Below are 27107 nucleotides of genomic sequence, written 5' to 3' on the forward strand. Positions count from 1 at the left end.
CAGCCCCGGGATTTTCACACCCTCCTCCTTCCATATAGGCAGTTTTTCTTTTTGTCTTCTCATCTGTGGAGGCTTCAATTAAGCGGCCCTCAGTGCTTCTCTTTAGGGCCATTCAGTGTGTCCCTGTCCTTTACGATTTGTTATCTGCTACGTGCATGCCCCACTTTTTGTTTTCCCTGCTTCCCTGACTCTGCTTTCCTCCATACTTACTTTTATCCTCTGTGTCTGGCTCTGTATTTGTATGCTTCTCTGGTTGTGAATTTCACTCCCTATTGTATAAAATACTATTACAATTAGAGTTGTTATCCTTTCATGAAAGCAAGCCCATTTTTTATTCTATTTATGGTCAGCATCAGTGTATTAACATTCAGTAATTAACTCTCTACACTAGTTTTTGATGGTTGTTTGTGATTCCCGAGTGCCTACATATGAATGAGGGATTTACAAGGAAGTGATGCGTGCATGAAATACAACTCAGTTTGATCCCACTGATAACAGTCTCTTATCTGTTTACACAGAGTGGGTATAAACCAAGCCTTTCATACTGCTGCTGCTTTACATCATAAAATAGGAAAAGCATGAAATGCAGGGAACGTGTTTGTTAACACTCTTGATGATTGCCTGAAGAAAAAAAAAAAGTCTCCATAGTCTTTTCAGCATTTTTCATCAGTGGATAATGTTTCATTTTTTTTCAGAGAAACAATAAAGCAGAAAGAAGCAGCGACCGTCGCTGTCAGATGAAGAGATTCAGGCAGCAGGACGCAGCACACCTCCAACTCCTCTGCATAGTAACCATCTACTGTTTCCTGTTGTTGTGTGGAAAACTAATTGTGTCATATGATGCATGAAATCAGGTTGACATTTTATTAAAACAAAATTTTATTTTTTTATTTTTTTGGGTGGGGTGGGGGGATGAGGTACACTATGGAGTGGAAAGACACACACCAGTTGCTCTCATGTTGGATTTCTTTGGAGTGTTTGCTGTGCTCCCACTAACAGCAGTACAGGTGTCATCAAATCAACCAGGATTAAAATCTTAAGAATATGATCTTTAAAGCCATGGTGCATATGCATCTAATCTACTGAACCATATTTATCCATAAATACAGAGGCTGTTGCTGTTGTTTTGAAGATGTTCACAGTGGCTGCCGACACACCTGCATATGAATTGTGCCCCAGGAGGCAAAACCATGTTTATCAAACACAATCTACAGGAAATGAAGATGAGACGCTTGAATGGAAACTAAAAAACAAACAAACTAAAAACTAGAGTAAATAAAACTCATTAGATGTGGGTTTTGAGCCTGCCAGGTGAATCTTTCCATGACGTCTGTTTACCCAGAATGCTTCTCTTTCTGTCTGTAGATGCATTAAAGAGGAACTATGCAAGTCTGGTTGCTTTTCCTCTGTTTTGCTAACCCTCCTCCCGGGCCATGTGCATTTGTTTTTAACGAAGCCGGCGAAAAATCAATTAATGGAGCGGTGGATAACATTATATAACATATACGATGTTACGATGCATATATTTGTGTAGTCTGGACTGTCATAAATGAAAGATTGCGGATTATGGAGCGCGTTTGTGTCGCGGTGCAGCAGAGACCAGGTACTACAGTGATGTTGCAAGGTTGGATTCAGTCATGAGACGCCAGGTGCAAGGCAGAGAGCCTCCATTCTCACTTGTAACAAGTCACAAGTAGTTGTAGTTAACTATCACAATTACTCCGGAGCTTATTAAGGTAAAAATGTAGCATAGCCACGGGAAAATCCTGCTTAGTTCCTCTTTAAAATCCATTTTCAGGGAGGAATGTGTCTGTCTTCCTCTGCTCTCACTTTATACCCCACTCCTGCCACTCAGCTCTACATTTGCTCCCACTCTGCTCCCCTTGTGTTACTGTACCTTGAAGGAGATTTCAGTTGTTATGGTGAAGCCGTGAGTGATGACAGGCTCTTCTTCTGTGGTGCGACCCTTCCAGCAGTCCAGTTCAATGCAGCGGCACCCTGACAGGAGAACCTGCTTGTACATCTCAACTGAAGAGTTCCCTGCAAGCTGACCGGCTGCACCGCACACACACACACACACACACAAGCACACACAGGTGATTGTTACATTGGTCCCAGAAGTACAATGATGCATACAAAAGCATGTCCCTCCACTTTTCCAGCGCTCGTTAACCACATCACTTGTTTGCATGTACAAAACAATTCAGCCGTTGTTATCTGTAGCAGCCAAATCTCATCACCCTGTCACCATTAGCAAAGCAATTATCTCTTCACATTAGCAGCATGCTTTCCTGCTACACGGGGGGAACCGTGTCAAAATGAGAGGCAGATCTGTGTTGTCACTTTTTTTTCATTCCTTTTCTTATCTTTCCTCTCACTCTTTTTTTCTCTTCATGTAACAGACATCCTTATTCAAAGCCATTAGTGACAGAATTTCATTACTAAATGGGGTTATGTGTTGTGCACTGCACAAAGTATTGCTTTAAATGACCACAGATCAATAGGATGGAAACACGAACTCAACACGAATGAACAAGTTGCACGGGTCTAATCGTGTTTCTTGTGAAGTGTTAAATCATAAATGCTGCCAGGAAAGAAACCCGCACTGCATTTTGGAAGTTCTCTTTGCTACTATAAAATCACAATGTGTCACTGTGAAAGTAGTCAAAGACAAACAGCGTGTGTGAGGGCGGAGACGGAAGAACCTGTTGTTTGTTTTTCTCATTTCTTCATTTTCGCAGGCTCTGAGGCTGGTCTATTACAGAAATTCCATTTTTTACATCGCTGGAGAAATTTGATCCACTTGAAAGATTCAATGCTCTCCAGCTCCCCCCAGAATAGATTTGAATAGATGAATTCTAATATCCATTGAAGAGAAAATGGCCTCTGTATTGTGCCTGCTATGCGTGCGCACACTGCCGAGAGCCAGTTACTGTGACTACCAGTCTAAAGAAATATTTAACTCATGAATATCAATGAATTGCGTCTCATGGCATGACTTGATTGGATAACCTCTTGAGAGGTAACGCCGGAAAGGAGGCCTGATACGCATCGGTGCATTTGATTGACTGACCTGCAAGGTAGAAAGTGGGTGTATTCACTTGTGCCGCCATAATTGTATTTCTAAATGAACGAGTGATCTGCTCATAATGTGGAGGAATAAAGAATGTCTGTGTGCAATCAGTCAGGAGTAAAATCAACTGAAGTGTGCAAACCAGACAGAGCTGCTAAAATACATAACAGCTTTCTGACTTGTGTCTGGATGTGTGTGTGTGTGTGTGTGTGTGTGTGTGTGTGTGTGTGTGTGTGTGTGTGTGTGTGTGTACCTGTGAGGTATGTGTTGTGTGAGGAGTTGATGAAGTAGTGGGAGAGGGGAAGGGTCATGTCTTCACTCTGGTCCAGCTTCTCAGGGGGGATGATGCTGTTCTCTTCTCCATTCAGGTATCTGGCAAAGCCCTCCATCGAGATCTGACCTGCATGGACAAACACACACACACACACATTATTCAAGAGGCCTCCATTTTTCTTTTTTTGTATATTTTTTTGGCTTTTGACAGGACAGTTGAGAGAGAGACAGGAAACGGGAGGCAGAGAGGGGGACTGACACGCAGGATAGGGCCGCTAGACGTGGGATTCGAACCGGGGCCGCCTGCAGTGAGGACTATAGCCTCAACACATGGGGCGGGTGCTCTACCAACTGAGCTAAACACCGCCCCGAGGCCTCCATCTTTCTACGGACCACACACAAAACTGATATTTCAATCCAGTGCCTAAGGAATTACAGGATAAATCTGGTGACATTTTTCCAGTTGTCAACAAGCCCCCTCCAAAAACAGAGTAAACAACAATAAATTGATGTGACAAACAAGTACTGTCTGGGAGGGTTGACACAGAGCCGCTCGCACACACATCAAAACGCTGCACATACTGTTGCGTGACATGTTTGTTCAGTACAATGAACATGGGCAATGTTCACTGTTTATTTTGAGCTGAGTTCACATGCAACATGCTGCTATAAATACTCACTAACATGTATTAAAGAATGTGTGTTAATCCACCGCTAGAAATAGTCTCCACTCAGTGCAGCAGTTACTTTTGTTTGATTCGTGCGCCAGAGAAGTAGTGAGTCAAAGTAGAAGAATGTTTATTCTTTAATTTTTCATTCATCCCTCTGTCATCGGTTGATACAGATGTTTTTGGGACTGAGTTCACAGACAGGGGTGGGAAGTAAAGCTTTGCCAGTTGGGAAAAACATGCTGTTGGTTTTGATCTTTTCATAGGATTTGGCGACAATAACAAACAATACACAAACAATATTGCCAGCCTTGTGCAACAAATGAAACACATGGCATATGGTGGTACACACAACTACGTGTATTCCGCTTTACAAACACACACCACATCGCTAAGGTTACGGGATGAAATATGTGACATGAATAACAGCTTGAAAACAGTGGGTGCGGTGTGTTTGTGTGTCCACCATACTGTGTACACATTGTGCAGGTTCATTCAAATAAGCAGCTGGAAGACTTGTGTTCAGATGCTTTCAAAGCCTTCATTATAAAAATGCCCATAATCGCTAATTAAAGCGACACAGAGATTACATTAGTTTCATTTAGCAGAAAGCTTAAGTCACTGTTTGCTGAAAGCTTTTATGGTTAATCCATAAAGCCTCAGTGTTTCTGTTTCTGACATTGTAGGTGTATAACTGAGAGCATCATTAGTCTTTATTACTAATACTCAAGGTTCCCCCAAGGTAGGTTACAATACAAATGGTATTTCCTGCATTTCAGACTTTGGTTATAAAACTGCCATTGTTGACGCTCAAATAATGTCTGACAGTGATGTGAAAAAGCTGAACTGCCTTTGACGTTGTTCTTTCCTTGTTTTCATTGTTTGTCAAGGTCACTCCTGCTAAGCTTTGCCTCTTTGCTGCCATCACTGTGCTCGTCTCCTAACTGAACTTGCTCCAGAAAGGGAATAACCCTGAATAAGTGATAAGACACGGATGAAAAGCTCACATCTCCAACCATCCAGATTCCAGATTTATAACACCGTAGACCATAACCATGCTCATATAACAACCACACCTGCATGGATTATATTTTCTACCACATATAGCAGGTGCTCAAAGCAAAACTGAAACACTTGGAACCTACTCCACCCACATACACATACACACACACTTGCTTGACGTTATGCTAAATATGCTAAGTGATGCAAGCTCGACGGGTGCAGCAGGTCCCTCCGGCCACTTTATGCTAATTAATGCGGTGCCGCCCTCTGCAGAGTTGCTGGACTAATTAACGCTGGCTGCTGTCTGTGACATCTGAGCTCAGTTGCACTGAGCGTCGTACTCCCTGCTGACTACCAGGACCTGCCTTTGCCAGGCTGAGCCCTAACCTCTGTATCACACGCTATCACACAGAGTTTCCAGACTTCCCAAGACATTCGTAGGTCAAACAGGGGAAAACGGGTGTTAACATGTCTGGGAATAGAGGTGTATATACTTGAGTGAGAACCTACAGGCGTTACTCTGAAGGGTAAGTTCGCTCAGAAAAGAAGAAAGCATTAAAAGCTGCATTTAAAATGAGAAACTTGGACAAGAAATCTGTTGAGCTGAGAGGAAACTGAAGTTGGAATAAATTCTGACCATAATGATGGATTGCAAGACAAGAGTGGATACAAACAACGAACCAAACCTGACAAAGCGTTTCCTGTCTTAGATCACAGTGTGAGTGTGCTATCCACCATCCACTCTGGTTATGTGTCTGATTTCATTTAGCATTTTCTTCTTCTGCCTTCAAACGAAGTCGGAACACTTGAGCGAGCACAGGCTAAAGAAGCCAAAGGCAATGATAGAGCACTGAAGAGATTAATGACAGGTATAATATTCACAAAGTCTAAGGTGGAAAATAGATAAGGAAGACAGAGAGAGAGTGCAACAAATTGAGTAAGAAGAAAAAAAACCAATTGTTTTCTCACTCTCCATCCTTGATAATAGAATTTTGGGGGCAGATTTAAGGCATTCGATCCACTATCTGCAATGAAGGCGTATGTACTGTATGAATCTATGCGTGCCTGCTGTATGTCCCTGCATTCCATTTAATGCTTTTTCAGTGCAATGCACACTGCCTCCTATAATTTAACTTACACATCTGAATACATGCATGAGCGTCCTTGAGGGAGGAAAACGTGTGTGCATGTGTGTCTGGCTGTGTGTGTGATGGTAGCATGTGGAGCTCTGGACCCCTCTGCAGAGCAGATGGCAGCACTTCCTCCGGCTAGATAAATACTTCACACGGGGAAATCTGTCACTGGGACAGAGAAGGGCACACTTCCAGAGAGCCTGGGACGGTAGGAACACACAATATCACAGTATGAACACATCACTGTGATCAGAGTCAACACAGGGAGGTCAAATGGTATTTGTCAATGTGTTTAAAAAAAAAAAAAAAAAAAGATATTAACTAATTTAAGCACCGGTGATTCCTTTTGTTATATATCTCAAAAAAGTTAAGTTGTGATTATTAAAAGGTCATCATTAAAGGAGATATCTGTAAATTTGGCTGTTGCTAAACAGTGTTCAACCAGTGAGTTCACTTTCAAACTTAATGCCTAAATATCTCCAGAGGTCAGAAGTCAACTCTCTTGTTTTCCTTCCATTACTATAATTTCTTTTCTTGTACTGAAATTAGCATGCTAACTGGCTAGCTCTGGCCTGGCTGCCCAGTCACTTTCCATTACTGAGTCACTGCAGGAAGGCTGTCCTGAAGAAGCAGTGCTGCTCAGAGGACATACTAATATAACCTCTTGTCTTGTAAAGGAAACACTGACTGAAGCTCTTGCCAAGGCTGGTAAACAAACAGTTGTTAATGCTAATACCTGCTGTGTAAATTTGGTTTCAGTATAACAAGTAATAAAATCTGATTGGCACAGTGATGATATTCAGCACAGGTTTGTAGATAAACAGCCTTTTCATCAAAGATTTGCATTTTTTAATTTGAGAAGAAATCTATTTAATAAAGCTTCCAGGCCAAATAGTCTGTTCTCCTCATATTAATAAACATCTTCAGCCATGTGCTAAACCTCACATCGGCACCAGTTGCAGTGCAGGTCATAAACCAATCATTTATGTACTATGAAAGTTGCTGCTTGGAAATGCACCCATGTTACTAACCAATGTATTATTAATTAGGAAACTGAAAACATAAAGTATGTCATGTAGTCTGTAAGCGTCATTTGTTTAATGTTGCACTGCACACAGATGTAATATTTAACTTGTACGGAGCATAAAAAGTTCCATGATTGAGGGCACTGACTAGCTGAATATAAAATATTCATATATTATTCATATAACAACAATATTTTCACTATTAATTGTAGCGTTTTAATGTTTGGTCTCATGTGAGGGAAAAAAAAATCAACCCTGTGGTTTACTTGATCACTAACAGCATATGGTGTATAGCCACCCAGTTTGGCACACATGTATGACATGCTTTCCAACAGAGATGTAAATTTGAATTGGCCCGTATCCAACCTGGATGCCTGAGTGGGATGCTCTCCAGTTTGTGACCACTGGCACTTCACACAACATGACACGCCATGTCCAGGGGTGTTGGACTCCTGATGCTTATCTGTGCCAGCCCTGATGCTCCCACACTACACCTTCAGCTGCTTCTCTATTTGCCTTTAGACGCGTGTTGTTTTGTGAGGTGGTTTTTCTGTTTATGCCTCCAGTGACAGCTGCGGCTGGAAACATTCAGGTTGTCCATCTGTCTCATTCTCATGAACTTCATATATTTATTTTATGGATACTAAGGCACCAATGGCTGCCACTTACCTACAGTAGCTATAATATAGTGCCTATAACATATGCAAGAGAAAAAACAGTAGCAACGAATAAAAAAAAACCATTTGGAAAACATATCCATAACAGATGCCACATTAAGCAAACTCATACAGGCACTCAACAATCTGACAAAATATATGGATGATACAGAGAAGACTCCAACACAGAAAAGTTGCTAATTACTAGTAGTTTGCTCAGCAACTACTGCTATTCAAGAAATACTCATATAGACCTGTAAACCTACACATTGTTGTTTTAATACATTGACAGATTGAATGCTGGTAGCTGGACTTCTATTCTCTAGGCAAATCAGCCTTAAACTCCGTGCTAAGCTAAACCAGCCTGATACTAGATAAACAAATATGATATATATATATAGAAATATCTTCCACCAATGAAATCATTGGTCCACACATTTTATAAGGATCTGTTATAGAATGATTAATTTTTCATGTTTCCAAATAGATTTACTGGAGGAGACTAAAGGAAGATAACAAGAGGAATGGATGTCATAAAATACTGTGACTTTAATATGTCTTCATGTTAATGTCTTCCAAACTGCATTTGTGTGTGTGAAGGCACACTGTCCAAGTGCTACTCTTTGTTCAAGCTCTCCTGATGCAAACACACACAGTAACCCTCCCTCTGTCTCTTTACTCTCAGATTCCACTCACATAACCCTATTCAGGGGTACAGGGTGTGTGTGTGTGTGTGTGTGTGTGTCTGGGGGGGGGGGGGGGGGGGGGGGGGGGGGGTTCTCATCCTTGGCACACCACAATGTCCCCTTACTTTCTGAGCTTTTTGGACACCAGGCGGCAGGGTTGTCGCTATGGTAACACCCCTGCCAAATTTATTGGTAGTGAGGGCTGAAATGGAGGGTTGGGGGGGGGGGGAGTGGAGTCTTGTTAACGCTGGGAGAGGCCGGGGGCAATAAACAGTAACACAGTTTATCTGGGTTAAATTTCTCCCTGTGTTCACAGCTTTAAAATGCTTTTTTTAAAGAATGAAACTGTTACATAAAACAATTTCAAACAGTAACAGAAGCCGATGAATGCGTGTTATGTGAGTGCGTGCGCATAAGCATGTTTGTGCGCCTGTGTTTGTGCTCACAGACATTTGAGCCACTGACCTTTCTGTGCCAGCGAAGCATTGGGTTCATATTTGTCCACCAGCAGCTGGACCTGCTCTGGTTTGAGAGGAGGGTAGAGGATCTCGTTCAGACGAGGGTCTCGCTGTTTATTGTTAATGAAGTCTGTCATCTGCTCCACTGCGAGGTACGGGCGACTCTTAGCTCCGCTGAGGAGGAGGGGGAGAGAGGAGAGGGTAGAGTGACTGGTGGGAATACAAAAAGGGAAAAGTGGAGCAAACATGGGTTGCTAAGTGGGATGTGTGCGCAAAAAAACGGCATTCAAAAACTGAGATATGAGAAAATGAAACGAGAAGAGGATGATGGGGGGGGGGGGGGGGGGAGAGTGGTAATTAAAACGGCAGAGAAATGTAGAGAGAGAGCAACAGACGTGCAAACGAGCAGAGGATAAAATGCTGTGTTGAGTAAATTAGGAGATTTGATTAAAACGCCTTTCATATCTCTGCCTGTTCCACTGAATTATCATCTCCATATCCCCCTGCCTCTCGTGCCATCTCACTTAACTGTGATTAAAATCTAGATTTACGACTTGGAGTGTCCACAGTCATGCTGCCATGCCGGCTCAGCTGATGGTCTGAGTCCCTCGGGGCCAAGGGGCAATTCTGCTCGTGCAGCATGTGGGGCTGCAGAGCCAGGCTCAAGGAGTCACCACCCGGGTCGTTACAACACTTTCCTGAACTAATTAACTACTTCTGATGACTCCAATGGGCAGAAGCAGGTGTATTAAGCCTGCAAAGTCATACTGCTCAATTACCGCTGACAGCCATTATCTAGCTGCTTAGTCCGAAAACAGCAACAGATGGTTGGGAGAAAAAAAAAAATCCAATTAATCACTCTCACACTGTTTCAAGTTTCTGAAACATCTTTTGGGGGAAATTTCTCCCCATTTTCCTCAAAGAAAACTAAAAGAAACATGGCTCTTACACATCAGAGAAGATGTGGTCCAGCTCAGGTCGCGAGCAGATGTTGTTCAGAAACATGCTATACACATCTGGAGTGAAGTCTTCCTGGGGGATGGAGTCATTCTGCAGAAGACAACAACAACATGGTCAGACACATTATACTGTAGATACACTGAACATGAATGGGCCAGTCAGTGGCCAAGAGTAAATCTGTTCTGTATGGTGTCATTGCATCTTTATTATTTGTGGAGACTTTTCACAGACTGTCAGCATGAGGTATACACCAGTTAAAAGTTTGAAAATTTGCCCCATGTACTGTAAGAACATTTTCATTTATTCATTCACATTTTATTCTTATCTCACAAGACAGACCTAATGTCTTAAGTCAAGTGAACTTTATCTCCAGTAGCCTATAGCAAAGAATCAGTAGTTGTGTTAGTCTAACTTGTGCAGCATGACACGTCTATCCTTAAATCTTGGTTCAGAAAAATTTACAACCAACCCCAAAAAAACCGCAACAGATAATAAATCTATTAGATAGTAAATCAAGACTAAACCAAGTCAAAATGACAGGACCTATTTTCATTCTGCCTAGTGTCAGCTGCTTTCAGCCCTTTATCTGTTTGCTTCTCTCCTTCTCTCTGCTCTCATCTACCGCATTTGAATTAACAATAAAATAGTTCTCTGTACATGTTCTTCTGTTTTCAGGCAATAAAATGTGAATGAAATAGTGACTCAAACGCAGCCCATTAAGACTATAATCACTTGCAAGCCACATCCAAGCTGCTGCTCTATACTGCTAAACTCCTGATTTCATACTCAAAAGCATCCTCATTTGGGAAAGTGTGTCCAGTCTTTTGACTAAGCTGTGATTTTGGCAATGTTTAAATGTAAAATGATGACTCAGACTCAGAGAGAAAGGAAAGAGTTCACTCGTGTGAGCTGCTTTGTATTCAGCACAGAGACACAGAGGGAAAGCCTGACCTCTCGCTCATGGAGCAGTACTGTAGTGGTAACTCAGTAAAGGCTTGTCCAAGACACTGCTACATTTGTTGTTGGTTGCTGTTCATATTTAAAGGGATAGTTCAACATTTTGACAAATCGGCCCATTGCCATAATCCCTATCCATAATTTCCCTGGAGTGCCAGGAAAATGAATGATGTGGTGAATGTGCAGGTCACAACTTGTCCACCAGAGCGTTTTGGAGTTCTTGGATTGTGTATTTGATGAGGGAAACCAAGAAATCCCATGAGCCTCCGTAGCGTAGCTCTGAGCAGCTCACGGCTCTGCTCCGCTGTTATATAAACAGCTTGCACCAACAAGGTAATGAACCTACTCCTAAAACGATAGGGATTATGGCAATGGGCCAGTTTGCCAAAATGTTGAACTATTTAAACAACCATGGTTTGAGCTTATCAAATGTTGTAACTTCATTACTAGGTCAGTGAGTGTACGTTTTCACAGCTAGATCACAGTGGTGGCCCTTTCAAACACTTGGGAGACTTTTGGAGCTTAGTTCTTATATGAGGCCGTGTGACTTGTAGAGAAAATGCTATTTCAGTTTGAGCTTTTCTCCAGTGTGTGTGCTTATGTGTAAACATGTTTTTCTCCAGTGTGTGTGCTTATTGTTAGACTGTAATACAGACACACATTTTAATGCCATGAGATGTTCTATAGACCTGGCCTCTTCTCTCCCTCTGGAGGTGATTACACATACTGTAGTATACATTTCAAATAGAAGTAATTAACAGAGGATAGCTGCCTGCAATTTTCACATGGACTAAAACAAAAGAGCTGTAACCACAAAGGTTGCTTATAGAGCTATCAGAACCAAACAGCTCTGATAGAAACACAGAGCGCTGCACAGCAGCAGCATTGTGCCGGCATGAAACAGAGCAGAACCAAAGACTCAGAGAAGAGCGGGAGAAAAGAAGGTCAGGAAAGATGCACTGAGGGAGGGGGGATGCAGGTCAAGCTCCACCGAAACTTAATGACTCATTCTAAAGACCTTGGTGCGAGCTAGGTTGTGCATGCACTTTTGTCTATGAGTGTGTGTTTGAGGGATTAACAGGACTACCATTTAGCTGTAATTACTTGCGTGTTGGAACAACAGAAAATCCCACCAGGCCTTCATACAGCAACATGTTTTTACCTCCCGCTATCTCTCCCACTGCTAATTATGTATAACTCGTTGTGTGCGTGCGTGCATGTGTGTGTGTGTCTGTGTGTGTACTTGTGTATGTGTTCATTCTGTTTGTATCAAAGTCATTACAGCTACAATGTGTCTGCTCCACTGTATGTGCACATGTCTCATCATGTGTTCAGACCTGCGTTCAACAGAATCTTCTCACTTTCAAACATGCAAATTGCTGCTGCTGGAATACAGAGCTGCGTTGTGGGACTGTTTACACCTCTATGCATGAGGGGGCATCTTCTCTCTGGCGATATCTCAGAGAGGTAAAGATAAAACAGCTTTTGTCATCTCTATTGCTCCCACTGGGTCTATTTGTTTCATTACAACCAAGGCTAAATCAGTTCTGAGTGGGAAGCCATGCAGACATCCAGAAAATAAGACTCCAAACAAATGAGCAAAGCAGCAATCAGCTGCTGTTTCAGGAGAATAGAGAACGAGCTCAATAGAAAGAGGACAGACTAATGGCTGGATGGATGGATGGATGAATGGTGAGACTGAAAAAGCTTGGAGACAAAGATAAGAGAGGCAGACAGAGAGAGAGAGAAAGAGAGCAGGTTCAGAGAGAGAGAGAGAGGAAACCCAGGAAGATAGTTTCAGTATTTTGGTGTCTCACTCTGCCAGAGGGGAGGCCACAGTTTTCCAGCGCTGTCTCCACTCGCTTCCTGTCTGCAGAGAACATCCTGAAGATACTGTGTGGGGGACACACAAACACACACACACCCTTATGAATAATCACAGACAATGCCACACAGAGATTTCACTCTGACGCCCTGCGTGTTGAGTTAATCTCATATCAAACATATTCATAAACCACATTTAGAAACTGCAAACAGCTGACCAAAGTGCTGTACAACATCTGGAAAACACACAGACAACACAAACCCACAAAAAATCAGACAGTTAAAAAGGAGGAGAGAGATTTAAGCAGGGGAGGCCACTGATGATTCATATGCTAGTGTGTAAACATGTTTTGAGCTGTTGATGGATGGAGCAGATCTGACAGGTACAGGTGGAGAAAGCCTGGTCACTTCTGTGTTTAAGGTGAGTGTGAGGGACAGTGCGGAGGCTTACATAGGTTGAAAGGTGGTGTACAGAGGGGGTACTGCTCTAGTGAGTGCTTTAAGGACAAAAAATAATATCTACTGGAAGCCACTGCAGAAAGGCCAGGAGTGTTATGGAGCTTTTAATTGAAGGATATCCTGTGATAAGGAAGGAGTCGAAAGGAAGCAATGAAAAAAAAGAGAAAGAAAATAAAATCAACTCAAGCATGTGGTGGGTGAGAGAAAATGCAAACCACAGGCTCCAGGGAGAAATTACAGATTGAGCGACAAAAATGAGACGTAGAAATATGAAAAAGTGAAAATGTAATATTATGAAGACACACCAAGTAAAACTAACACAATCTGCCAGGTTTGCAATGAATGAAAGTCTGTATTCATTGAGGTTATACAGTAATGTATTCTTTCTGTTGAAACTGTTGTAGAAAGATGTATTGTGTTAAACTGCAATGTTCTAATATTGTCTAGACACACTCTCATAAATGAGACAAATGAAAGTATCTCAACAGAGGTGATTCGTGTGCAGGGATCTACTGAAAAAGCACTCTCTGTAAGAGCTTATTATCAAATATGAATGGTATGTACAACACACAGTGGGATGACTTGATTACTGCTGTTCACAAACATCTGAACTCCAGGCGAGCACCACATCCACATAAAGACTGATGCTGTTTGTAATTCTTTATAGAAACAATAGAAACCCAAACATGTTTACAAGGCTGCGCTCATAATGTTGCATTCAAAATGTTGTCATTTCTTGTTGTTATTATAATCACCATCATCATTATCACATCACAGTCTCTTACTTCAAATATTCCATAAACGTCTCATCAGTTGCAAAACTACTTGTTTTTCTCTCGTGTAAATAAACAAGAAAGAAAACCATGAAATCTGTGCTATCGTTTCTTCAAGTTAAGAAAAACAGTCCTGTTCTGGGCTTTGTGACTCTAAAATTTTTAGATAATCCAAGGGTTTTTCAATGAGTCATTTTTCTTTTGGAGATACATGGTTTCCATTAGACAGTGGTGTATGTGCTTGTCCTGCCTCATCTGTCATTTTGAGTGTGGAAGGAGAGAGAGAGACGGAGCTTCTGTGTGGCTGGGCTACTGCTCTCTGTTTTATTATAGTGTATAGGGACAATAAATGTGATTTACTACGGTGAAACCCATTGTTGTTACTGCTACCTCTGGCTGTTTGGGTCTGTTTCTGCTGGCCATAGCCTGTTTTAATTACATGCAGAGGTATCCATGAGCAGATACTGTATGCTCAGTGGGAGAGCGGAGTCAAGCTGACATTAGTCAAGCTGACATGTCCTCCCAGCTAGGAGGTTAATTCCCTAAACGGCAAGGAGTGTCTCTCTGCCTCTCTGTGCTGACACCCACTGCTTTCCTCTGCGGCTCTGAGGGAGGTTATCGCAGAAGTTCACTGTTGCCCGCCTGGGAGCTCAACTTGACTAATGGAGATGGAAAGAGTTGGATTTTTCAATGAGCTGATGACAAATGCCAAGATAAGTGAAACGGAAGCTAAACTCCTAAAAACCGAGGAAATTCTCACAACTGGCGCATTTTTAAGCTGGAGCATGTCACACACACACCCAATAAGGGTGGGCTCTTGAAAACTAGAGGAAAGGACGGCGGTTGATATCGTGGAGCAAGTTTTACTGCAGTGTCGAAGAGTGATGGAATGAATCTACAGTAAGACGGATGTTGTGGAAACAGAAGGGAGTGGCAACATATTCTAATGAATGCAAACGTATAGGCCGGGAATGTGAGCACAGTGAAGCGTATACATGCTGAGAGCAGTGATAGAAAGCAGAGGAAGCTATGCATTGATCAAAAGAGCGGAGCGGTGGCAGGAGAGGGAGGGATGAATCAGAGAGACTTACTTCTTGACGGGGATTCGCCCCTCAGGGTTGAGCTGCAGCTTCAGCCGAGTGTATCTGCATTGGACAGAGCACACGCCTTACACAACATGTAATCAGCAGTTTGTCTGTGCAGCGGTACGGAGTAAGGAACTCATGTTTCCTTTCTGTGTGTGTTCGCTTGAGTTTACATGTTTCCCTGATGTTCATGTCTGTTGCAGGAGCAGGAGTGGAAAATTCACATGCACGGCTGTGGTGAAAAACACACACACTTATCAACACAACACCCACCCACCGACTGCATGTGTAGAGTTTGTGCACACCATGAATTTTGGGCTGGGCTCACGTGACAGGTTAGAACTGTGGCTAATCCCTGGAAGTCTTGCATCGGCAGCACGGAGCCATGCAGCAGCAGCAGCAGCAACACGGGCAGCGCAGAGCGGGCTATAAATAGCTCGGCTGCAACAGGAGCCATCATTACAGGCTGGGCCTTAAGTAGCTGCTGGCTAATAATTAATATCCATTACAGTGTCCACTTCATAGGGCAGGCCGGCCGCCACAGGCAAAGTCACCGACCACTGTAATGGTTAACAGGGTCAGACGAGGCTCTGGATGAAACTGTTTTTTTTTTCTCAAAAAAACAGAAGGAAATGTGAGGTGAAAACCGGTGTCGGACAAGAATGAGCTGGTTGACGACAGCTGACATCACAGAGGCTCCATGACGGTGACTTTTGAAAGAGACAGAGAAAGGGAAAAGCAGAGGAGAAAGGGAAGAAGGAAGGAAGAGTAAGGTGTTTCTCGATGCCCTCATCTGCCTTACAAGTGCCTGCATTATTCATTAAGACGAGAGGGGGAAAACAGATTACTTGCATCTGTCTCTTTTCATGTTTATCTCGCAGCTTTCTCCTTCTCTCTCTAACTCCTATGTCTGCCTCCTTTCTCTAGTCAGCTCTAACTAGGAAGGTCCGTTTCCTTTTAACCTCTGCTAATTATTTTTTTTTCTGCAAATCCACTTTTGATTTTTTTGCATGGAATAAAATGTAAAACATGAACAATAAAGCAATAGTAAACTATGCAAATATGAAATTCTCAGTTTTATAGCACAGTGACAGGTCATCCAAGCATATCTAGATCCATTTCATATAAAGAGTTTATGTATTTTGTTGCATTGATTTGAAAAGAACATCTTGTAGGCAGCAGCCTGGCATTTGAGGACACATGGGCTCTGATTTGTTTCCTGTTGCCGGGAACACTGCTCGTCTACGCTGAGTTGACCCCTGGAAATGTATCGCCGCCTCAAGAGCCAGCGAGGAGGATTAACCACATGCAGAGAAACATCAACATCACTTCAGGGATGAGGCCTCCTCGTGCTGCAGCAGTGGTATGACAAAGAATCGCCTTATTTGTAAGCAAGCGGTGCACAACAACTGCTGCTGTGAGGAAGCAGCATGACTGCGAAACCTGCTCTGTTCCATTCTACGCAAACTCTCTGTGTACTATGTGGTCGATGGCCACTTTTATTGTCTCATAAGTCAATTAGCCTCCTCGGGGGTGTGAGTTAATGGCTTCTGTTCACTGATAAACAGCGGACAGCTGGGACTTGTCATCAAACAGAGCCCTGCGTATCCTCTCAAAAACAATACTGCAAATTCATGTTCAAGTTCACTCCACACCAGCTTCACTCAGTCACTCGCTGCCCAGATAAATCAGCCGTGGACCACGGAACAGTGTGTTTGCTCCAATCAGATCAATACAAATGTTGTGCTGTATGCCATTAGACAGAGTTGTTACATACAGTAGGATCAGGGATGGTCTGACGATGAAAACTCCCTTACTGGACAAAGAGCCATTGATGAGGGAAATGAGTGGTTTACATAACTGTCTGGAACTGACAAGTGTGGCCCCTCTTAAACATTTTGACCTTTTGTTTGAAGGGATAGTTCAACATTTTGGCAAATTGGCCCATTGCCATAATCCCTATAGGAGTAGGTTTGTTACCTTTAATTGTCGGTGCAAGCTATTTTTAGAACGGCGGAGCAGAGCCGCAAGCTGCTCAGAGCTACGCTACGGAGGCTAATGGGATTTCTTGGTTTCCCTCATCAAACTCATCAAATACACAATCCAACAACTCCAAAACGCTCTCGTGGACAAGTTGTGACCTGCACATCCACCACACGATGAGATAATAACAGAACGTTACGAGACAGAGTTGTTTTTGAGGTAAATGCAGAGACTGCTTGCCGAAAAACTGCCCCCAACCGGAATGCGCATCAGCGGTTTTGCATGAATTTACCTCTAAAACAACTCTGTCTCGTAACATTGTCTTATTATCTCATAGCGTGGTGAATGTGCAGATCACAACTTGTCCACCAGAGCGTTTTGGAGTTGTTGGATTGTGTATTTGATGAGTTTGATGAGGGAAACCTCTGTAGCGTAGCTCTGAGCAGCTTGTGGCTGTGCTCCGCCCTTCTAAAAATAGCTTGCACAGACAATTAAAGGTAACGAACCTACTCATAAAACTATAGGGATTATGGCAATGGGCCAATTAGCCAAAATGTTGAACTATCCCTTTAAGGATCTGCCATTATGTCATGAATGTGACAAAAACATTATCTAATGCGCAATATAACTGCATGTTCACTCACATACTGTACATGCAGTCACACCGACACGGGGGCAGACGGGCCAGCTGAGAGGAACAGTCGAGTGCATGAAGCGACACATTTTTCCAGCTGTTTTATTTATCCTCCTTCCTCCTTCCTGCCTGTTCTCCCTCTCCTTACTCTCTCCATCAATGTGATGTGCAGTGCCCTTTATAAACTCAGACCCTCAGGCTGCCTGGTGGAGCTGTGAAAAGCAACTTCTTACCTCCCGTATGTGTGTGCGTGCGTGTGCACAGTATTTATATGGGTTTATGTGTGGAGGTGTCTGTGTGTATGTTGCAGGGTTTACAATGTTTTATAGCACCGTTTTTACACTTACATGTATATTTCCAGTTGTCAGTGTGTGAAGCTGCACTGTGTCCAGGAGAGCGAGGGAGCTCATCAAGCTTTACACAACATCCCTGTTGTTTCAGTTGGTTTAAAATACAATTAGTTACTGATGTGACGCTGGTGAAGAAGACTGACATGATTTTGCTTTCACCAGAACTAATTTTCATATTTATCTACGAGATTGTAGATTTACATTTTTTTGTGTGACTGTTTGTATCTCTGTGTGAGTGAGTGAGTGTAGGTGTGGCATGCATGTGTGTGTGCAGCTGACCTACCCTTTCTCAAGGCAGGCCTCTCTGGACATGTTCTGCACAAAGAGGTTAGATGCCAGTGTGAAGAGCTCTTCAGCCCATTCCTGCAATGAATAATACACACACACATGGTACTCAGTCATAGAGCCATAAGGAGACATGCTGATGATCTGAATTGAGAAAACACAGTTTTGGTGACATTTTAATGTCACGTTAAGACTCGATCCTGATCCAATAAAGTATGTCCTCGTCTTAAGTCAAGCAACAACACAAGGATAAAAGGGAGCTTCATCACCTCTTTAAGAATAAGGAAGTCAAACTACTGATCACATTGTTGTTTTTTAATTAACCTTTTTGTCATTTAAAGCTTTTGTTTCAGCAGTCTATATCTAGGGGATCAGGTAAAAACCTTTCCAAAGTGTTTTCAGCGAACACAATCAACACTGAACACAATCAACACTGATCCCACAGAAACAAAACAAACACCCCAGTTAAAACACTGAAATGCTCAAAGTTGGAGCAACAAAGTTTTCACCCGACAACAATGATACATATCTCTATAATGCAGTTTTTTTTAATTTTTTTTTTTTACCTTTGCCGTCTCCTCTTGGAAAGCCATGAAGTTCAGGTAGGTGATGTTGACCATGTCAGGGCCACTCGCCACCGTCAGCATCCTGTTCTCCATCTTCCCCGCCAGGGTGCTGACATCCAGTAGTTCACGCAGCTTGGCCTCCTTAATGATCAAACACACACACAAACAAGACACGTCACAATCAAGCTCACATCAAGCAAAATAATAAAATCAAAATTTGTCACAACTCCATCAATGGAGAGGGAAAACAAAAGACATAAAACAGAGTGTGGTAAAATACATGGTATGCTGTTTTTTATCTGGAGGTGACAGACAGTACTGCTGTGTGTCATGGTGTTTTGGTTTAATGCTGTTTCACAACAGAAATTGCCCTCTGAATGCACCAGACTGAAACAAGACCTGTCAGTATCTTGGAGTTCAGGCATCGTCTGAATGCTGATGTGTGTGATTAATGAGAGGTCGGCTGCCTGAGGCCGACAGAGTGAGAAGGCCACAGTCCCGCTGGATCATATTGTGACATGTTAGTTAGACCCATATTAGAGCTAGCATGGATAAATACAAGCAGCAGACTAGTTCAGCAGCATTATGATAGGAGGTGAAGAACTGATGCCAGAAGAAAAAAAAAAGTACAGCATGTAGATTTCTAATAAGAAACAGGAACAGCAACAAAACCTCTGCAGGGATGTGGTGTCACTTTCTATCTCTGACCCTATGACAACTTGCCAAACCCTGAGAGCTCACTGATTTTCAGGCCTTGCTTGTTTTTAAATGTGAATAACATCCTCTAGTCTCATCATATTTTCAGCTTAACTGCGGAGGATGAGCCTGAGAAGAGCAGCCAACACGCAGCATTACCTTGTGACCAAGCATAACATCACAAGACAAAATGTTTCATTAAAAATAATCAGTGGATTCACTCGCCTGGAGATATCCCATGAGCGCACCGTTCTTGCACAGCGTGCTTTCACGAACATCGCAAATCCATGAGAAGAAATTATCTCCACCTTGAGCAATGCGATTCTCAGATTGAACTTTAATTCCCTGTATCCTTCTTTTCATCCAACAAATTCAGCAGGTGAAATGAGTCTGTTGTCTGCTGCAACAAAAACACTGGCTGCTGGCCACACTCCAGTTCACACGCAGAAAAGCTCACATTAATTTGTAGTCAGACCACATAATTGCCAGAATAAAACTAAACCAAACTAATTTTAGCAAATACACATTTAATCAGCTCATCTTTGGTGCAAATCACATAAGAAAACACTCTACAATGCCGCTGAGGTGTAAGAGAGGAATAGCAATCATCTTTTTCCTCTCCTTTGCAGCCCAGTACGTTAGCAGCATACAAAATGGTCGCTCCGGCTTAATTAACACAACAAAAAAGCTCTGTAAAGGATTTTGCAGTGAAAGCAAATGAGCTCCCACTAATTCAACCAATCAAACAAAGAGCATTGTGTCCTGTGTCACGCTGATAAATGTCCTCTACACGTCCCTCACGCCCCCCAATCAAATTGTGCGGCTTAGTGGCGCACATTATTATCACGCTGAACTTTTCTGAGGCAATGAATTTCCCTTAGTGAGGAATCTCTCCTCTGACAGCCTGTCTGTCTGCCTGCAGCCACAGCTATATGACACTGGGTGGAGAACTGCTTTCATGAAAAAATATGCCTTGCTATGACTTCACGAGGAAGGAATGAGTGATAAATGACTGCATACAGGTCACATTTGAATATAGATATGATAACATCAAAATATCATTACTGTTTTATTATTAGCTTTCCAGTCATTGATCTCCAGATAGGACGCTTAGGGTTACAACATCCTAAGCTTGACCACCAATCAGCTGGATACAATGAGAATCCACTGCTGTCAAGGTACGTACTGTAATCTGAACGCTCCCAGTCCTATCAATCACAGCATAAAAAGACACTGTCAATTTGCCAAAATACACAATGCTAAAATACCCTTTGAGAGATGCTTTGGCAGCCTTCTGAAGATGAAAGGCTTTTGAGAATAAATGAGACAACAGTGAGATGCATATTTCATCTATTACAGCGCTTGAACGTCAGTGCAATTTGATGCTGTTTTGATGCAACTTGTAGCCATTAGCTGAACATACAGCTCATCGTCTTGTAAGCAGTCAGCAAAGGGCTGATCTAGGAGGGAGCTGCAGGCACATCCACTGGAGAAACATCAGCACTTCTGATGGGAAAGGACTTAGTCAGAGAGAAATAAGCTGATGTCAAGGAGGATGGCCCTGCTGGACATGGAGGAGAGGAGAGATGAGGAGAGGGGAGGAGAGAGGAGGAGAGGGGAGGAGAGAGGAGGAGAGAGGAGGAGAGAGGAGGAGAGGAGAGATGAGGAGAGGGGAGGAGAGAGGAGGAGAGAGGAGGAGAGGAGAGGAGAGGAGAGGAGAGGAGAGGAGAGGAGAGGAGAGGAGAGGAGAGGAGAGGATACATAAGGGATGAAGAAAAGTAATAACTATCTTTACTTGTTAAAAAGTGAAGCTAAACAGAGGAGCAAAAGAAGAGAGGAGGGGACTCTGCCATGTGAGAGAAATGCAATTTGTGCTGGTGCATTGTGGGAGCTGTTGGAGGCATGCCCGAGGTCCCAGTTACCATAAAGACGGGGGATTTAGAGACAAACAACCGAAGGGTGGGGGTAGGATGAGATTTGGAATGATGGTGTGGTGGTTGCGAGCACGGCTTCCTGTTTCACAACATACTTCACTGTGAGAGCCTAGCGTCTAGTATTTCCACAGTGAATGCATGTGAATGGTGTGTCGTGCACTTGTGTATTCATGCTTGTGGGAATGTGTTTATTCAGGCATACATGGTGCATGTTAGCAGCTGCAGAGTGTCAGTGAGGGAAGTCTTCTCAGTCACTTAGCATTCAGGTGGAGCTGCAGCCTGAGGTAATTCACAAACTTCCTCTTCCTGCCTTGTAGTTTGTCACAAGGCTGTACCTGTCAACAGCCATGCACTCAGAGTGTGTCACACTCCGGTGGGCACAAGGGAAAGGATTCAGATTGGCAATGGGAAGTCAACCACACCTCAGGTCATTAAACCTGCAGCAGGGCAACTGTCTAAACTCTCTCCCACACACACACACACATTGTAAATGCACACATCCACTTCAGGACACATTGATAAAACTTACTTCACACGCGTGTGTGGGCACAAACACACACAAGGGGATATCGGATCAAAGAAAATGTCAATATGAATGATTGATGATGACCCACCTACACACAGGCCACTCAACACCTTTGCCTTTAACTGTGATGCAGTGTATCTAAAAGTATCTAGGGACATTATAAACCTGGGACATTTCCTCTGTCCCACAGTGATCAGCTTCAAAGAGACAGCTGGAGGACTGCAATATGAAAACTGTGCTTAAGCAGAATTAATGGGACTTCACAAAAGAGGCATTGTGATTTTTTATTTTTGACAAGTACTTGTGACTATGCTTCCTGTTTTTGTCAAGTGCTTCCTTAAGAAGAAAAAGAAAAACAGAACGTGCTGCAGTGGTTGAAATAATTGATTAGGTGTCAAGGATAGTTGCTTTAATAAGTGAACAGTGCCTCGTTCAAAGAAGGTGCTGCTGGTGGACAAATTGATGTAGAACGGGTTCTTCAAAAGTCACGAGAAAAGTGCTTTTTTTTCTCCTTAATGTACTGAATCTCACAGGACACGCAGTTCACAGCACACTGCATAAAAAGAACATTTGGGTTGGTTTCTTGAGGATTGTTGCACTTTAGATGACCCTGCAGCTCACACTACATATTTTAAACACAGACCTTAAAGAGGGGGGCTGTAGTGTATAGAGGGATAGACATTAGTGGAAACAAATAATACATGGTGTACAATTTATATAAGCCAGTGATTTCATACCAGGGCACATTGTGGAAACATTTATAACTGTATTTCCAAGATGATCAGTAAATATTCCCAATCATTTCAGAAGCCTATTGCTAAAATGGTTCGTGTGCGCCACAGCTAGTTCCTCCTGGGAGACAATAACCTGTAGCACAACTCTGTAAAGACACATGCCATGTCACGTTTAAAACCAAAACAACCAAATATAGGCTAGCTGCCAACAAACAAAGGTAAATAGCCCAAATGTCCAGTTACTGTTGCTCTGAAAACTACATTTGTATGGCGAATGTCCACAGATCCACCACAGCCTCAGTGTGTCTTTTGTGGTCAAAGCAGAGAGGTTGTTATTTATTTTTTGTTTAATTTGAGTTCAAAAGACCAAAGATGCTGAATTATTATTTAAAATACAACAAACTGTAAGTGTAAATGTCTTTGTACAAATTAAAGAGAGAAATTAAAATGATTTTCATTTCATAATCAGTTGTTGTGTTTTATATGACCACTTTTGGAGAATCATCAACATGTATGAGTGAAGGGGGACTCATGATGTGACAAACAGGCTCAGTGGGCACACCAGACAAAAAAGGTTGGGAACCACTGATATAAGAAATATAAGCCATTTGGCAGCTGTAGTAACAAGTCATCATCTGATTCTACTGTGTATTACTCCTGATCTCATACTTCTACATGCTCCTCATGAATTTATAATCTCTTCATCTAACAACACACCTGATTATGGACCTCCCAGCCCTGAGAGCCACAGGTAGAGCTAAACGTAATCTCACCTCATGAACCGGACTGATGAAATTTACAAATCCAACTTTGGGATGGGGATCTTAATGTAGGAAGCTCTAGCAGTGCAGGTTAAGAGCAGGGCAACAATCCTCCTGCTGCTGGCCAGCCTTGTTAACTAACAGAGCGGCAACACGCTGCTGGTGGAGCAGTAAAAAGCCTCAGGCGCTGGGCAGGAAATTATAGGACATCCAGCTGGGGGTGATGTGCTCATTGTGCCACACTAATACTGTGCAGATGCATGTTTTTGTCATTTGTATGCACCTGCAGTATGAGTGGGAACAGATATACACTGGGGACTGGATGATGATCCACATTTAGGTCTATTACCTGTATGTCAATTTATTGTCTTGTGAAGGGTTTGTGTGTCATGTGTGCCTACTAGTGCTGTTACATGTGTTTCTTGTTTATCAGCCGGTATGAGTCAGAGTGCACACCCACAGGAAAACTAATCCTAAAAAGACCCTCTCTCTTGGCGATACAGTCATTTATTTAAGAGGGCAACGCTGCATCTGCAGAGCATGTTTAAAACATTAGCTACATCATAACTTACACAGACAGAAAGCACTGAAACATTGATCCCATTAGAAGAGAGAGCCCCATCTTTCTGGCCAAGCTGAAGCTTAAAGCTTCCTGTAAATGGCCTTCCTAATCATCCCCATGCATGCATGCGCACACACACACGCACACGCACAGGGAAGTCACAGAAAATCTAGACATCACATTCTTCAAGATACCTCAAGCTGCAGCCTGCACACACACACACGTAGATACACAGTCACATACTGTATGTTTTATCTCTTCTCACACTTGCCCTGCAAATGATGCTGGATGCTGCATGAGCCTGAACAGCAACAAATACACACACACACACAGCACTGAATAAACCTGTGGCATTTCATCTGAATGATAAATAAGCAGAGAAAAAAGAAGCCCCCCCCCCAAAAAAAGAAATACTCAGTGGCCTCCAAAGCTTTTCACTGTTAAATGTCTGGCAACTGTTCTACTCTCTCACTCTGACCTGATCTATACAGTACATGGTAAAACCTTAACCCCTGACCCCTGATGCTGGTTCAATCTTTAAACATGTCACTTTCAAATCGAATGATTTCCATTATGAAAGACATGTGGTCATATGAGATTTAAGAGTTGTATAACCGGACTCACACACAGACACAAACAAAGGTACCATTGGTCCATGCTAGGTCTAGGCTCGACTACTGTAATGTGCTCTGTTCTGATTTAATTTACAGAGACTCCAACTGATACAAAATGCCGCAGCCAGGCTTTTAACAGGTTCTAAAAGAAACAAGCATATCCCTCCAGTCCTTGCAGCCCTTCACTGGCTACCTGTGAGTTTTAGGATAGATTTTAAGATTTTACTGCATGTTTTTAAAGCCCTAAATGGTCAGGCTCCAGCATACATATCTGAACTTTTATCTCCCTACGAGCCTGATCGCTGCCTGAGATCCTCCAGCAAGGGCCTACTTTTGGTCCCAAAATCCCATCTTATCTCAAAGGGTGACCGGGTCTTTGTACCCTTTGACTTTGGAACTCTCTCCCCTCGGATCTCAGGCAGGCAACCTCAGTATCTTCTTTTAAATCCCTTTTTAAAACTCACTTTTATCAATCAGCCTTCCATTTTCCTATTGTAACTTGATTGTATTGTATTTGTTGCTGATTTTATACTCTTTTTTAAATTATCTGTGTTCTATTTGTTTATTATGGTTTTAAATGTGAAGCACTTTGTAATTTTAATTTCGATAAGTGCTATAGAAATAAAGTTATTATTATAACAAATGCTACTGTTCACAGCCTCACAGTGGGGAGCTACAGTATGGAGCGTTGCTGCTACAGGGGGACACATTAAAGCTTTTTTCTGATCAAACATCCTGTTTAATACAGCCTCAATAGCAGCAGCCTCTCAGCAGCAAGTCCGCTCACAGTGCATGTCTGAGGTTTCTTATATCTCAAACCACCTCAGCTTGAAAATTTTGTTGCGTATTTTTCTATCTCGGGGTGAAATTCAGTCACTACACAGTAATTTATGTGTAGACTTTGGATAAGCCACAGCTAAATCACAAACAAATGCATTGTAAGCACGATCAAAGACTGCCAATGAGAGCAGGGGAGGATGAGATGGCAGGGACGGGGGGAATCAGAGAGGGATCAGGACAGAGTCTTTGATTCTGGGGCATCCATCTCGCTCTGCGCCTCTATCTGCATGCTGCTCTCATCCCCTCATCTGCAAGGCTCACTTGTCTCCGCTCCGTTTTTATTATTCTCCCTCGTGGTCATAATTCATTTGAGCACCGAGTGTCAGTGGATGCAGACCACCACAGTTTCATGAGGCGGAGAATTGCCCACAAGGCCAGGAGTAAAAGGTCAGCGCTTCATCAGTCAGCTGTCAGGTGATGCATCACTGACCACAGAATGGCACCAAGTGTGCGCACACTGGGCTTTGTGTGTGGATGCATTGCAATCATAAAGCTATTCTCAAAAAATCTTGAGTGAGGGTTTGCTACTGGTTAAATGTGCCAAACTGATGCTAATTTTTCAAAATGATACAGTACTTATTTTCCTCTAAGCCATCTGGCTCTTCTCGCTTACAATGCAGCTGTACTGGCCACTCTCCATCAATGAAGCATCAATAAACACAGCTATGGGTTCAAGGATGCTGGATAGTGTCTACAAGCCGGTGTAAAGGCTCAAAAACAGAACATTTTCAAGTGCATTATTTGAGAAGATGTTAACCCTCTTGAGCTCAGGATTTTTCCTTTATCCTGCACGTGTTTGATGGAAGGGTAAAATAACATCCTGATCAGAGGAAGGATGGCAAAGCCTTAGCTCATTATTAACTCTCCACTGGAATACAATTGCCAGTGGTGGTGTGCCATTGGTGCTCATGCATGGAGGCACAGGTTGAGAAAATGTGTGGGTGGAGGTTGAAAGCTCATATGGACTTAACAATCCCTCATTCTGGCTCTTCAATAGGGGCATTTCATTAACCCCAGAAGCAGTGAGACATGAAACGAGAGACGGAGGGGTGGACAGGGTGGCGATGGAGAGCGCATATCACACCGCTTCCAAAATGCCAGCACTTCAGCAGTAACCTGCGCTGACAGCCACCCATTTTCATGTCTGGAGGATGTGGCCTAACGTTCACACCCGGCGCTAATCACCCCGTGACGCACGGTGGAATTCAGAAAAACAGACTTTGAGAAACACACGTTATAAAAGAGCAGTTATACAATGACTGATTTTCTCATTTTGTCGACACCAGCTTATTACAGTAGATCCTCTATCTGATCAGAGTTCCTTCTACTTCTGTCAGACAGTCATTATGTCTGCCGTTCAGCCAGATTCCACACTTAATGCAAAGATGTAAGAAAGGAATTCATCAGTGGAGGTGTGTTTGATGTGTTGCAGAACTGCATCTAATCCACTCAGTCCACTGACTAAATCCACTTTCTCAATTTTCCTGTAGCAGTAACCGACCAAGTAGAATCTCTCGCTGTAGTTTTGTATAAAAGTGATGATTTCCTTTGTCACATTCATGTCAGATGAGGTTGTCCAGTGAAAACATA

General features: G+C 42.7%; 1 protein-coding gene across 1 annotated transcript in view; it reads right to left on the reverse strand.

Moving 5' to 3' along the window:
• plcb1l (phospholipase C beta 1-like) overlaps positions 1–27107 on the reverse strand; it is a 125933-nt gene that overhangs the window by 36934 nt on the left and 61892 nt on the right. Inside the window, exons 4-11 of the mRNA XM_084000067.1 lie at positions 18851–18991; positions 18283–18362; positions 15039–15092; positions 12709–12784; positions 9924–10024; positions 8982–9148; positions 3327–3473; positions 1898–2055 (exon numbers count right to left, since the gene is read on the reverse strand). Of these exons, the coding sequence (XP_083856193.1) occupies positions 1898–2055; positions 3327–3473; positions 8982–9148; positions 9924–10024; positions 12709–12784; positions 15039–15092; positions 18283–18362; positions 18851–18991 (924 nt within the window). The remainder of the gene's footprint in view (positions 1–1897; positions 2056–3326; positions 3474–8981; positions 9149–9923; positions 10025–12708; positions 12785–15038; positions 15093–18282; positions 18363–18850; positions 18992–27107) is intronic.

This window comes from Trachurus trachurus, assembly GCF_905171665.1.
Source record: "Trachurus trachurus genome assembly, chromosome: 24".
Taxonomy (NCBI): Eukaryota; Metazoa; Chordata; class Actinopteri; order Carangiformes; family Carangidae; genus Trachurus; species Trachurus trachurus.